The sequence below is a fragment of the Pseudophryne corroboree genome, chromosome 6, assembly GCF_028390025.1.
Source record: "Pseudophryne corroboree isolate aPseCor3 chromosome 6, aPseCor3.hap2, whole genome shotgun sequence".
In the NCBI taxonomy this organism is placed as follows: Eukaryota; Metazoa; Chordata; class Amphibia; order Anura; family Myobatrachidae; genus Pseudophryne; species Pseudophryne corroboree.
In genome coordinates this window covers 713347128-713361879 of record NC_086449.1, presented here as the reverse complement: position 1 = coordinate 713361879, position 14752 = coordinate 713347128, and the positions used below count along the sequence as shown (strand labels likewise).

At 47.9% G+C, this 14752-nt stretch overlaps 1 protein-coding gene across 2 annotated transcripts in view; it reads right to left on the bottom strand.

The window, feature by feature from the left end:
* Positions 1–14752, bottom strand: part of GALNT10 (polypeptide N-acetylgalactosaminyltransferase 10) — a 382115-nt gene that overhangs the window by 66441 nt on the left and 300922 nt on the right. For both annotated transcript variants that reach the window (XM_063928357.1, XM_063928356.1), the window contains exons 5-6: positions 13138–13323; positions 11822–12005 (exon numbers count right to left, since the gene is read on the bottom strand). In XM_063928357.1, the coding sequence (XP_063784427.1) occupies positions 11822–12005; positions 13138–13323 (370 nt within the window). The remainder of the gene's footprint in view (positions 1–11821; positions 12006–13137; positions 13324–14752) is intronic.

The following is a 14752-nucleotide window of genomic DNA, read 5'->3' as shown; positions in this document are numbered from 1 at the left end:
GAGGCTGCAGACTTATGTTCACTCTATCAATGAGCCGGGCTGCATATACATTGCCTCAGATTGCTCATTCTTTCCAAAATTATTACGAGTCTCTCTATAATCTTAGAAAGGATCAAACTCCTCAAGCCACCTCTTATTTGAAGGCACTGATCCAGAGATACCTAGCGGAGGTTAATTTTTAAGACTTCCTGAATCAGATCTGGATGCTTTGGATCAACCCTTTACCATAGAAGAGTTGGAGACAGCCCTGGCGGCTACACCGGCTGGGAAGAGTCCGGGCCCGGATGGATTCCCAGTCGGATACTATAAAACCTTTAAACAATCCTTATTACCTCTTTTCTTGAAGGCGTGCAATTCCATCTCTGCCGAGAAAGGCTTTTCTCCGCAGACCCTGGAAGCACATATAACTGTGATCCCAAAAGAAGGTAAGGATCCCACCCAGTGCTCGAGCTACCGACCTATTTCCCTCCTGAATTGCGACATTAAACTTTTTGCTAAACTGCTTGCGGGTCGTCTGGGCCGCCTTCTCCCATCGTTGGTTCATGGGGACCAGGTGGGATTTATACTGGGACGGGAGGCTAAAGATAACACTTCCAAAGTTACAGATCTTATCCACCTAGTTCAAAGCGGATCCTCCCATATGGTCCTCTTGTCCACTAACGCGGAGAAGGCCTTTGACAGGATAGACTGGCAGTTCATGGAAGGTCTTCTTGAGCACATGGGTCTGGGTCCGACCTGTGTTAGTCGTATATTAGCTCTTTAAGTTACCATCAGCTAGGGTCCGTGTGAATGGTGCCCTTTCTGCTCCCTTTCTGAGACGGAACAGGACGAGGCAAGGCTGCCCCCTTTCCCCGCTCATATTTGTTCTCTGCATGGAGGCACTTGCGAGAGCGATTCGGGCTAACCCGAACATTCATGGTGTATGGGCCGGAAAGCGGGAGCACAAATTGGCACTGTGTGCGGATGACCTTTTGGCTACTTTGACGGAACCTGTAACTTCCCTTCCAGCTCTTATGCAGGAATTCAATAAGTTTAACTTGCTTTCTAATTTCAAGGTAAATTTCACTAAATCTGATGCCTTGAATATTTCAACGCCCACCCGAGTAATTGAGGAAATTCGAGATTCGTTCCCGTTTCAGTGGCATCCTGCTCAGCTAAAGTATTTGGGAGTTCTCTTGACTAAAGACATTCCTGATTTATACCGGGTAAATTTTCTTCCTCTACTGCATAGGATTACTACAGATCTTGATAAATGGTCGGTACTCCAGTTTACTTAGCTGGACGGGATTAACACGGTAAAGATGACAATTCTCCCTAAAGTTTTGTATCTACTGCAAACATTGCCCATAACAGTGCCTACTTCCTTTTTCACTACTTTGCAGGCATCTGTTCGCTGTTTTATTTGGGGGGCGGAGAGGGCACAGACTCTCCCAATTCACACTGACCCGTACTCGTAAGGAAGGTGGTCTTCAATTACCTCATTTTATTAGCTATTATTATACTGTGCATCTGTCCAGAATTATTGATATGACCAGATCCCCCTATGCTAAGCAGTGGCAACTAATAGCTGAAGCGACCGCGGGTACTCCTTTACTAATTTTCCCCTGGCTTAAAAAAATCCCATGTATAAAACATCCCACCCTAGACCCGACCCTTAAGATTTGGAAGAAATTTAGGTATTTAGACTCTTTTAGCCCGAGCCCCTCCTTGCCGACGCCTTTATTATTTAACCCAGACCTCATGCGAATCCTCTCTCCTTGTCTCTGACATCAGCATGGGCTGAAGCTGGCATTTCTCGGATGAGCCACCTGATTGGTTCGGCGGGATTCCATTCCTTCGCAGACTTGCAACGATCTTATGGTCTACCGCCTAATTCTTTTTGGGCTTACCTACAAATTCAACATTATGTTGCTGCAACACCGGCTCGAGCGGTGGGATGGAGCTCGAGCGGTGGGATTTTCAAATCCTTGTGTCTCTCTGAGAACCTGTCACGACACCTAATATCTTTATTGTACAGACAATGCCTTGCGAGCACTCCCACTCGACCTCTGGCATTCGTTACGGCTTGGCATGAGGATCTGGGTAGGGAGTTGACCTCTGACCAATGGTCTCGCATTTGCTAGTTCACCTTCACTGCAAGTTTTGGAGACACAATACAAAGTGGTCTCGAGATGGTATAGATGCCCAGATCGGGTCCACCATGTTTCCGAGTGTTCCGGATGTCTGCTGGAGGTGTGGCCGGAAATCAAAGGAACGCAGGAATACAAAGCTTTGTTGCGACTCCCCTCCCCTACGACATCTTAGGGCTGCGATGGTGATGGCGGTTCTTTCCTCTTTCTCTTTTTTTTTTCTTCCTCTCTCTCTCTTCTTCTCTCTTTCTTTCCATTTACCTGTCTATCCTTTCTGCTTCTTGTATGTTCTATTTTTCGTGTTATTAATACTTGAAGATAATACAGTTTGATGCCTTAAGTTAAGTGGGCTACCGATACCATACATTGATTGTGTTTGTTGTATTCTTAGTCTACGATTGAAATGACAGCACTTGCTACACTAATTCTTGTATTACATGCAATTACTTTTGAGCTGTATACTATTGTCTCTGTATTAATAAAAAACACAATTTGCATTTAAAAAACAAACAAATGTTACTTCAATGCTGATTGGTTGCCATGGGCAACTTCTCCACTGGCTCACTTCTCCACACTTTTCACTGCTTCATGAATAGACCCCAAAGTACCAACCAACCAGCTCGTAACTATAATTTTTCAAACACAGCCTGTAACATGGCAGTTAGGAAGCTGATTGTCTGGTACTTTTATCTCTCTCCACTTTGTAACATAAGTGTGCTATATATAACTGCTGATAAATACTGCAGGGTCACAGGGGAGGCATTTGATATGCCGCCTGTCGGGATCACGGCACTCACCATACCGATGCCGGAATCCCGACAGCCGGCATACCGACAACTATTCTCCCTCTTGGGGTGTCCACAACACCCTTGGAGGGAAAATAAATAGTGTGGCGAGCACAGCGAGCCCGCAAGGGGCTCTTTTGCACTCACCCCGCTGCCTGCATGCCGGCGGTCGGGATCCCCGCGCCGAGGTCCCAAGCGTCGGCATAACATACTACACCCCGGTCACAGATGCGAATTATGGAGAAAAATTATATATGTAGAGAAAATCAACTGATGAGTTTAGTGATATCCCAACACTTGCCCTGGCTCACAGCTTTCACATGAACTGGGAGTTTAATTGTAAAATATTATTCTCCAGGACTATTGGGCCTATTCATCATCACTAATGGGCCACTTATAGACGCAGAAACGCTAGTTTCCACATAATTTTTTGTAACAAGCACATTCTTTACAATGGGCCTGATGGGACCGCCAAGTATTCAGAATGAGATCACGGTACATGCACCGGCTTATAACCCCATCCGTCCCGAATGTAAAAAGGGTTTCACAAAACGCTCTTCCCGGTTCTATTTAGGATTAGTCAAGAATGAAGGGAAAGTGTCAGTGTATTGACAGACACAAATGCGTACAAAGAGGCCCGATCAATCATTACAGGATAGCTACAGCTATGTCCTCACATACCCTTGCTGCAGTCATGCCAAACTACCCCTCTTAGCACACCAGGTCATGTGACATGTTGAAAATGCATCTTAGTTGCAAGACAATAAGACTAGGACACATGAGGAGATTGTGCAGATTAATTTGATATATGACACAGCTTTTATCCAATACAAGTTCTGTTCCATAAACAGACGCAGTGACACACAATATACAAGTGTCCTATCAAATAAATCAGCACGCCCCACGTTAGTCGAGTTACATGGGAGCTGGCGGCTCAGTCATGCCAGACATCTCGTGCTGCATGGCGTATTGAGACTGGATGTATGAGGACACATCTGTATGATCAAAACTGTTTGACATGCGGCACCTGTATTTCTGTGTGCGACGGAGTCTGAATCTATTTAGGAAGCACAGCAAAACTTGGCTGTGGCCACTGCATTGTAGCACTTCGTATACAGATTCAGTTGAACAGGACCAGGCGCGACTGCACCAATTGTGAATGAGGACACATCTGTAGGTCACAATCGCCAAAGTTGCCCAAACTATTTGATGAGCCGCCTTCTATACCTTGATAATATGGGGGAAGGACACATTGTACTGCACACCCTAATTCCAAAGAGGTGCTATCATGTTGAGACTTGTAGTTCCACACAGAAGAAAAAATAAGATTTTACTCACCGGTAAATCTATTTCTCGTAGTCCGTAGTGGATGCTGGGAACTCCGAAAGGACCATGGGGAACAGCGGCTCCGCAGGAGACTGGGCACAACTAAAGAAAGCTTTTAGGTCACCTGGTGTGCACTGGCTCCTCCCACTATGACCCTCCTCCAAGCCTCAGTTAGGACACTGTGCCCGGACGAGCTGACATAATAAGGAAGGATTTTGAATCCCGGGTAAGACTCCTACCAGCCACACCAATCACACCGTATAACTCGTGATACTATACCCAGTTTAACAGTATGAAAACAACTGAGCCTCTCAACAGATGGCTCATAACAATAACCCTTTAGTTAACAATAACTATGTACAAGTATTGCAGACAATCCGCACTTGGGATGGGCGCCCAGCATCCACTACGGACTACGAGAAATAGATTTACCGGTGAGTAAAATCTTATTTTCTCTGACGTCCTAGTGGATGCTGGGAACTCCGAAAGGACCATGGGGATTATACCAAAGCTCCCAAACGGGCGGGAGAGTGCGGATGACTCTGCAGCACCGAATGAGAGAACTCAAGGTCCTCCTCAGCCAGGGTATCAAATTTGTAGAATTTTGCAAACGTGTTTGCCCCTGACCAAGTAGCAGCTCGGCAAAGTTGTAAAGCCGAGACCCCTCGGGCAGCTGCCCAAGATGAGCCCACCTTCCTTGTGGAATGGGCTTTTACTGATTTAGGATGCGGCAGTCCAGCCGCAGAATGCGCCAGCTGAATTGTGCTACAAATCCAGCGAGCAATAGTCTGCTTAGAAGCAGGAGCACCCAGTATGTTGGGTGCATACAGGATAAATAGAGAGTCAGTTTTCCTGACTCTAGCCGTCCTGGAAACAAAGTTTCAAGGCCCTGACTACGTCCAGTAACTTGGAATCCTCCAAGTCCCTAGTAGCCGCAGGCACCACAATAGGTTGGTTCAAGTGAAAAGCTGATACCACCTTAGGGAGAAACTGGGGACGAGTCCTCAATTCCGCCCTATCCATATGGAAAATCAGATAAGGGCTTTTACATGACAAAGCTACCAATTCTGACACACGCCTGGCTGAAGCCAAGGCCAATAACATGACCACTTTCCACGTGAGATATTTTAGATCCACGGTTTTAAGTGGCTCAAACCAATGTGATTTTAAGAAACTCAACACCACGTTGAGGTCCCAAGGTGCCACTGGAGGCACAAACGAGGGCTGAATATGCAGCACTCCTTTCACAAACGTCTGAACTTCAGGTAGTGAAGCTAGTTCTTTCTGGAAGAAAATCAACAGAGCCGAGATCTGTACCTAAATGGAGCCTAATTTCAGGCCCATAGTCACTCCTGCTTGTAGGAAATGCAGAAATCGACCTAGTTGAAATTCCTCTGTTGGGGCCTTTTTGGCCTCACACCAAGCAACATATTTCCGCCATATGCGGTGATAATGCTTTGCAGTTACATCTTTCCTGGCTTTAATCAGCGTAGGAATGACTTCCTCCGGAATGCCCTTTTCCTTCAGGATCCGGCGTTCAACCGCCATACCGTCAAACGCAGCCGCGGTAAGTCTTGGAACAGACAGGGCCCCTACTGCAGCCATGGGTCCTCTGAGATCATCTCTTGAAGTTCCGGGTACCACGCTCGTCTTGGCCAATCCGGAACCACGAATATTGTTCTTACTCCTCGTTTTCTTATTATTCTCAGTACCCTTGGTATGAGAGGCAGAGGAGGGAACACATAAACTGACTGGTACACCCACGGTGTCACTAGAGCGTCCACAGCTATCGCCTGAGGGTCCCTTGACCTGGCGCAATATCTCTCTAGTTTTTTGTTTAGGCGGGACGCCATCATGTCCACCTGTGGCCGTTCCCATCGATTTACAATCAGCGTGAAGACTTCTGGATGAAGTCCCCACTCTCCCGGGTGGAGGTCGTGCCTGCTGAGAAAGTCTGCTTCCCAGTTGTCCACTCCCGGAATGAACACTGCTGACAGTGCTAGTACGTGATTTTCCGCCCATCGGAGAATCCTTGTGGCTTCTGCCATTGCCATCCTGCTTCTTGTGCCGCCCTGTCGATTTACATGGGCGACTGCCGTGATGTTGTCTGACTGGATCAGTACCGGCTGGTGTAGAAGCAGGGATTTTGCCTGACTTAGGGCATTGTAAATGGCCCTTAGTTCCAGTATATTTATGTGTAGGGAAGTCTCCTGACTCGACCATAGTCCTTGGAAGTTTCTTCCCTGTGTGACTGCCCCCCAGCCTCGAAGGCTGGCATCCGTGGTCACCAGGACCCAGTCCTGTATGCCGAATCTGCGGCCCTCTAGAAGATGAGCACTCTGCAGCCACCACAGCAGAGACACCCTGGTTCTTGGAGACAGGGTTATTAGGCTATGCATCTGAAGATGCGATCCGGACCATTGGTCCAACAGGTCCCACTGAAAGATTCTGGCATGGAACCTGCCGAAAGGAATTGCTTCGTAAGAAGCCACCATCTTTCCCAGGACCCGCGTGCAGTGATGCACCGATACCTGTTTTGGTTTCAGGAGGTCTCTGACTAGAGATGACAGCTCCTTGGCTTTCTCCTCCGGGAGAAACACTTTTTTCTGGACTGTATCCAGAATCATACCCAGGAACAGTAGACGTGTCGTCGGAACCAGCTGTGATTTTGGAATATTCAGAATCCAACCGTGCTGGTGTAGCACCTCCTGAGATAGTGCTACTCCCACCAACAACTGCTCCTTGGACCTCGCCTTTATTAGGAGATCGTCCAAGTACGGGATAATTAAAACTCCCTTTCTTCGAAGGAGTATCATCATTTCCGCCATTACCTTGGTAAACACCCTCGGTGCCGTGGAGAGTCCAAACGGCAGCGTCTGGAATTGGTAATGGCAATCCTGTACCACAAATCTGAGGTACTCCTGGTGAGGATAGTAAATGGGGACATGCAGGTAAGCATCCTTGATGTCCAGGGATACCATGTAATCCCCCTCGTCCAGGCTTGCAATAACCGCCCTGAGCGATTCCATCTTGAACTTGAATTTTTTTATGTATGTGTTCAAGGATTTCAAATTTAAAATGGGTCTCACCGAACCGTCCGGTTTCGGTACCACAAACAGTGTGGAATAGTAACCCCGTCCTTGTTGAAGTAGGGGCACCTTGATTATCACCTGCTGGGAATACAGCTTGTGAATTGCCGCTAGCACAGCCTCCCTGTCTGAAGGAGTAATCGGCAAGGCAGATTTTAGGAACCGGTGGGGTGGAGACGCCTCGAATTCCAGTTTGTACCCTTGAGATACTATTTGCAGGATCCAGGGATCCACCTGTGAGCGAGCCCACTGATCGCTGAAATTTTTGAGGCGGCCCCCCACCGTACCTGGCTCCGCCTGTGGAGCCCCACCGTCATGCGGCGGACTTGGAAGAAGAAGCGGGGGAGGACTTTTGCTCCTGGGAACCTGCTGTTTGTTGCAGCCTTTTTCCCCTACCTCTGCCTCTGGACAGAAAGGACCCGCCTTTTCCACGCCTGTTTTTCTGAGTCCGAAAGGACTGTACCTGATAAAACGGCGCCTTTTTAGGCTGTGAGGGAACATGGGGTAAAAATGCTGACTTCCCAGCAGTTGCTGTGGAAACTAGGTCCGAGAGACCATCCCCGAATAACTCCTCACCCTTATAAGGCAAAACTTCCATGTGCCTTTTTGAATCTGCATCCCCTGTCCACTGGCGAGTCCATAAGCCTCTCCTAGCAGAAATGGACAGTGCACTTATTTTAGATGCCAGCCGGCAGATCTCCCTCTGTGCATCTCTCATGTATAAGACTGAGTCTTTTATATGCTCTATGGTTAGCAGAATAGTGTCCCTGTCTAGGGTGTCAATATTTTCTGACAGGGAATCTGACCACGCAGCGGCAGCACTGCACATCCATGCTGACGCAATAGCAGGTCTAAGTATAATGCCTGAGTGTGTATATACAGACTTCAGGATAGCCTCCTGCTTTCTATCAGCAGGTTCCTTGAGGGCGGCCGTATCTGGAGACGGTAGTGCCACCTTTTTAGACAAACGTGTGAGCGCTTTATCCACCCTAGGTGGTGTCTCCCAACGTGACCTATCCTCTGGCGGGAAAAGGGAACGCCATTAGTAACTTCTTAGAGATTACCAATCTTTTATCAGGGAAAGCCCACGCTTCTTCACACACTTCATTTAATTCTTCTGATGGGGGAAAGACTACGGGTAGTTTTTTCTCCCCAAACATAATACCCTTTTTAGTGGTACCTGGGTTTATATCAGAAATTTGTAACACCTCTTTCATTGCTTCAATCATGCAACGAATGGCCTTAGTGGACATTAGACTAGACTCATCGTCGTCGACACTGGTGTCAGTATCCGTGTCGACATCCGCGTCTGCCATCTGAGGTAGCGGGCGTTTTAGAGCCCCCGATGGCCTTTGAGACGCCTGGACAGGCACGAGCTGAGAAGCCGGCTGTCCCGCATTTGGCATGTCGTCAAATTTTTTGTGTAAGGAGTCGACACGTGCACGCAATTCCTTCCATAAGTCCATCCACTCAGGTGTCTGCCCCGCAGGGGGTGACATCCCTTCTATAGGCATCTGCTCCGCCTCCACATCATTATCCTCATCAAACATGTCGACACAGCCGTACCGACACACCGCACACACACAGGGAATGCTCTAACAGAGGACAGGACCCACAAAAGCCCTTTGGGGAGACAGAGTGAGAGTATGCCAGCACACACCAGAGCGCTATATAATGCAGGGACTAACTGAATTATGTCCCCTATACCTGCTGTTATATATACTGCGCCTAAATTTAGTGCCCCCCCTCTCTTTTTTACCCTTTTCTGTAGTGTAGACTGCAGGGGAGAGCCAGGGAGCTTCCTTCCAGCGGAGCTGTGAAGGAGAAATGGCGCCAGTGTGCTGAAGGAGATAGCTCCGCCCCTTTTTCGCGGACTTTTCTCCCGCTTTTTTATGGATTCTGGCAGGGGTAATTATCACATATATAGCCTCTGGGGCTATATATTGTGGTATTTTTGCCAGCCAAGGTGTTTTTATTGCTGCTCAGGGCGCCCCCCCCTAGCGCCCTGCACCCTCAGTGACCGGAGTGTGAAGTGTGTATGAGGAGCAATGGCGCACAGCTGCAGTGCTGTGCGCTACCTTGGTGAAGACTGATGTCTTCTGCCGCCGATTTTCCGGACCTCTTCTTGCTTCTGGCTCTGTAAGGGGGACGGCGGCGCGGCTCCGGGACCGAACACCAAGGCCAGTTCCATGCGGTCGATCCCTCTGGAGCTAATGGTGTCCAGTAGCCTAAGAAGCCCAAGCTAGCTGCAAGCAGGTAGGTTCGCTTCTTCTCCCCTTAGTCCCTCGCTGCAGTGAGCCTGCTGCCAGCAGGTCTCACTGTAAAATAAAAAACCTAATTATATACTTTCTTTTTAGAAGCTCAGGAGAGCCCCTAGTGTGCATCCAACCTCGGCCGGGCACAAAATCTAACTGGGGCTTGGAGGAGGGTCATAGTGGGAGGAGCCAGTGCACACCAGGTGACCTAAAAGCTTTCTTTAGTTGTGCCCAGTCTCCTGCGGAGCCGCTATTCCCCATGGTCCTTTCGGAGTTCCCAGCATCCACTAGGACGTCAGAGAAAAACAAATGAAGATACTTTGATAACACGAATAACTGGGCAAAAAAGGACAGCGAGAAGCTGGCAGAGACTCAGACAACAAAAGGATGGATCTCATCCAACATGGTCACCTACATGCAGATACACACTCTATAATACTAAGCACTGCTAGTCAGAATTATTCTAATAAACTCTGTAATCTAGCATAGAGCAAAATGGAGGTTCTCAGCATAATTTTTAGCCCCCAAAAAAGGGGCCCACCAACCAACAAGCAGGTGACCTCATCTGGTGGGTCCCGAACACTAAAGCCAGGTACACCTTGAGACGATATCAGCTCAATAAGTCGTTTCTAGCTGAAGTGGAATGGCATATTGGGCATATCGTTCAGTGTGTATGCCTGATATGCGGATGTCCGCAGGTGCTGCACGGCCAACTGGGATACAATGCTAGCGACATGGTATCAGTCATTAGATTGTTCTGATGTGTGCCCAGTATCCAATATCTTGGTCAGTCGGGCTGACATATCAGCAGGGGACACATCGCTCAGTGTGTACCCAGCATAAGGTTCAAGCTCACTGGCACGGGACCCCCCAAGCCAGCAAAGGCCAACCGCCCTAAGGCGCCACACTAGTGATAGGTTAAAGTGTTACCAAGTGTTAAGAAGTGGAAGAAAAAGGTACGTGTGAAAAGTGTTACATGGGTGAGAAGGTAATAATTAGTATGTTAAAAAGTGTTACTTAGGTAGTAAAAAAATAAGGTGCTAAAAAAGTGCTGAATTAAGTATTACAATGTGATGCCTCAAAGCAGTCAGGCCAAACCAAAGGTGGTTCCGCGTTCCGTACTCATCCCTCAAACTGACAAATTGTACATATTTATTCAGGACTTTCCCAATATGCAGTCTGTAAATGCCAGAGATACATGTTAATTAAAAACACCCTTCGGTAGGTGGGTGGGTGCTAAACCAAGCTGAAGAGGTCACCTCCTTCAAGTGTACACAATATAGAATATATGGGGGCCGGGACGGGGGATCTTGGACTGCACACCCTAATTCCAAACATGGGGGGGGGTCATTCCGAGTTGATCGTAGCTGTGCTAAATTTAGCACAGCTACGATCATTCACACTGACATGCAGGGAGGACGCCCAGCACAGGGCTAGCCCGCCCGCATGTAAGTTCCGGCATCCCCCCTGCAGAAGTGCCTTTGCACTTCAAGAGTATCTCCTGACCAGCGCAGCTTTAGCATGCTGGCTGGGAGCTACTCGTCGCTTCCCGGCCCGCAGCGGCTGCGTGTGACGTCACGCAGCTGCCGCGGCCCGCCTCCCCAACGGTCCGGCCACGCCTGCATTGGCCGGACCGATGCCTGCATTGGCCGGACCGCACCCCCTAAACGGCGGCTTAACGCTGCCGTCCAGCCCCCTCCCGCCCAGCGACCGCCTCTGTCTCAGAGGTGATCGCTAGGCAACGACGGCAGTTCCGACCCGATTGCTGCACTGCGACAAACTGCAGCGAACGATCGGGTCGGAATGACACCCTTAATGCAAAGGTTCTAACTTGCTAAGACTTGTAGTTCCACACAGAAAAAAAAAATGCAGATACTTTGATAATACTAACTGGGCAAAAAAGGACAGCAAGAAGCTGGCGGTGCCTCAGAAACAAACTGATGGATCACCTACATGTATGTTCAAAATGTTTATTGTTCCCGATGCTCTGCAGGATCGGTCTTGGTGTGCTTTTAAGACTATAATATAACCTTGGCCCAAGCTGAGACTTCTACAGGTATAAACGGTGCATCCTGGGTTTATCTTAACACGTTGAACTTTACCCGATACTACATATTTAGTTTTATGTTCTTCTTTAAGCATCACAGTCCAATAAAACTAACATCTTCTGGTAAAGTAATCATAACAATTAATATGTACTGTAGAAACATTGTGGAGTAAAGACGACTAAAACTCACTCGAAAGGCTCACTGGGATCAGAGATTTGTAACTCGGAAGGGATGGGAATGCGCTTGTAAAACATCTCCCAGTCAAAGGCCCCTCGCATGGCATCGCCAGCTTGCGTTTCATACCCGAAGTTGTCATGGTCAATGACATCGATCATTGGGCACACAATTGTCTTGCGGTTCTGCACTATGCGGTCTACAAGAGGAAAGAGAAATTCATTGTAGACAAATCCAAGCTTGGTTTGACGTCAATGTGGATAAGCTGCCATCTCTCTCTATCGGGAAATAAGACACTAATTATACGGAAGTCTGGAAACAAAGCAATGAGCTGTTTGTACATAATCTTCCTTGTAGGAATGGATTTAGGTCAGACATTCAGCCAGCAGAAGAAAACATACGTGACAAATGCCAGTTCTCTCATGTGCAGCCTCACAGCAACCATTCTCCGGAGAAAACATAAAGAGAACTTTGTAGTTTGAAAACAAGCAGCAGCGTAAACCATACTAGCGCTGGCAAATGTGACACTAAGGCCCAAATGTATTAAGTCTTAAAAAGTGATAAAGTAAAGAGTGATACAGAGAGATAAAGGGGGTCATTCCAAGTTGATCGTAGCTGTGCTAAATTTAGCACAGCTACGATCATTCCCAGCACAGGGCTAGTCCGCGCCGCATGTCAGAGCCGCCCCCCCCCCCCAGAAGTGTAAAGGCATCACACAGCGGCGATGCCTTTGCACTTCAAGAGTAGCTCCCGACCAGCGCAGCTTTAGCGTGCTGGCCGGGAGCTACTCATCGCTCCCCGGCCCGAAGCGGATGCGTGTGACGTCACGCAGCCGCTGCGGCCCGCCCCCCCCTACTGCGTTGGCCGGACCGCGCCCACGAAACGGCGGCCAAACGCCGCCGTTCTGCCCCCTCCCGCCCAGCAACCTCCCCTGCCTGTCTATCAGGCGAAGGCGAGCGCAGCCCTGCTACGGCCTTCGGCCGTCTGGAATGCGCCGGCGCACTATGGTGCCGGCACATGCGCAGTAGGGACCCGTTCGCTCAGCTGCAATAAAAAGCAGGGAGCAAATGGGTCAGAATTACCCCCAAAGGCCCAGATTTATCAAGTCTTGGAGAGTAATAAATTGCATAGTGATAAAGTACCAGCCAATCAGCTCCTAGCTGTCATTTTTCAAACACAGCCTATAACATGACAGTTAGGAGGTGATTAGTTGGTACTTTATCACTCTTTATGGCTTAATACATTTGGGCTTTAGTGCATTATACCTTGTTATACATGATACAGGAGATGTTAGTTAGATGGGGTGTGTCCAGTAGAGAAGGTGGTCTCACCGAGCAGTGGTGGCAGCCAGTTCACATTGGCTTCGCAGTGGGAATCTAGGAAAGTGATGACTTCTCCAATGGCCGCCGAGGCCCCCAGCATGCGAGTGCGAATGAGGCCTTCTCTCTTCTTGGTGCGGACTATTCTCACCTTTGGGAAATTCACCATGTAATCTTCTAGACGCTTCTTCAGGTGCTCTGAAATAGAAAAAGAAGTATTGAGGTCACAGAACAGCAAGCAGCTTCTGGCATTGTGATTGCGCCCTCCACACCAGGCATGATTTTACCACCTTTGGACCGAATTTTCTAATCTGTGTGATTTAAGGAACACACAGCCTATGGTTTAATGCAGTCTGTCTCAAACCCGGTCCTCATGAAACCCTAGCAGTGCATGCTTTCCAGATCATCTTGTTAGAGCACAGGTGTTTTAAATGACCAACACTACAGATCTACAGGTGGTACTAATTATACCCAAGAATATCCTGAAAACATGCACTGTTAGGGTTCCATGGTTTAATGAGTCTTCACACCAATTGCCACTGTACAACCTATATTTGCCAACAATTTGACAGTTTTTCATGGACACTTTCAAATTGGGTGAATCTAAGCAGCCACAAGCTGCACTGGGTCTGCAAGTCAATTAACTAAACATTGAGGAGGACCCCATGAGGGCGGAAACAGCTCAGTCCAACAGCAGCGGACCTAAGAGTCCACCATCACGCAATTATTTTTAATGCATGTTCTTGAGCTAGATGAAATTGCAGGCTATTTTCAGATGGATCGCTTGCACCTATTAGAGGTCTGGTACAAGTGCCCACTGATAATGAGAACAGATATGAAACCAAGCATACGGAAAGGGGTGTTATGGTGCATAGATGTTTACAACAAATATAGGCATTTAGTTGCGTGCAACACCGGATTGACCCCACTGAGATCCGGTATGCTGCTGTTAGGCAGCAAATGCAAATGGATGGAAAACAAGCTGCCACAAGTATGGGAGTACTTACTGTGAGCAGAACGTGGCAGCACAAGAGGCAACAGGTGTTCTAGTGGTAGCAAAAGGAAATGGGAGAGAACGTTGCCAGCCAGGCAATGCCTACATTACCACCTGACTGCAGAATTCCCAGGCCATGGCCCAAATTTAGCCCATGATTTGTGAGCACCAGGTTGGTTTTGCCTTAAAATTAATAGCTACGTTCAATCTCGACAAAACCGTTCTGATGCCTGCATCTCATAGGCTATTATATTCGGGTCCATGTGTTTATCGTACAAGGGAATTTGCTAGAATGGCTGCCGGAGTATGAAAGCATAAAAAATACAATTTTTCCTCTAATTTCTGTACGATAAAATGAAATAAAATACATTTCAATATATGTACAAATGTCTGATAACAAGATATGCAAAGGTGTAAGGTGCGGGGAGAAATGACATAATTCACCTGCTCCTTTCCAGCATGAAAAGCCGCAGGAGCCATTTTGAGCAGCAATTACCAATAGACATGAGCAAGCCTTTATGGCAAGATTTTGGTAAGCAACGTATTAGTTAATGCACCCACACATAATTTGCGGTAAACCTGGCTTCAAGAGTGATTGGCGCAAAGTCAGGATTAGAATAGAATAGTGGGAGA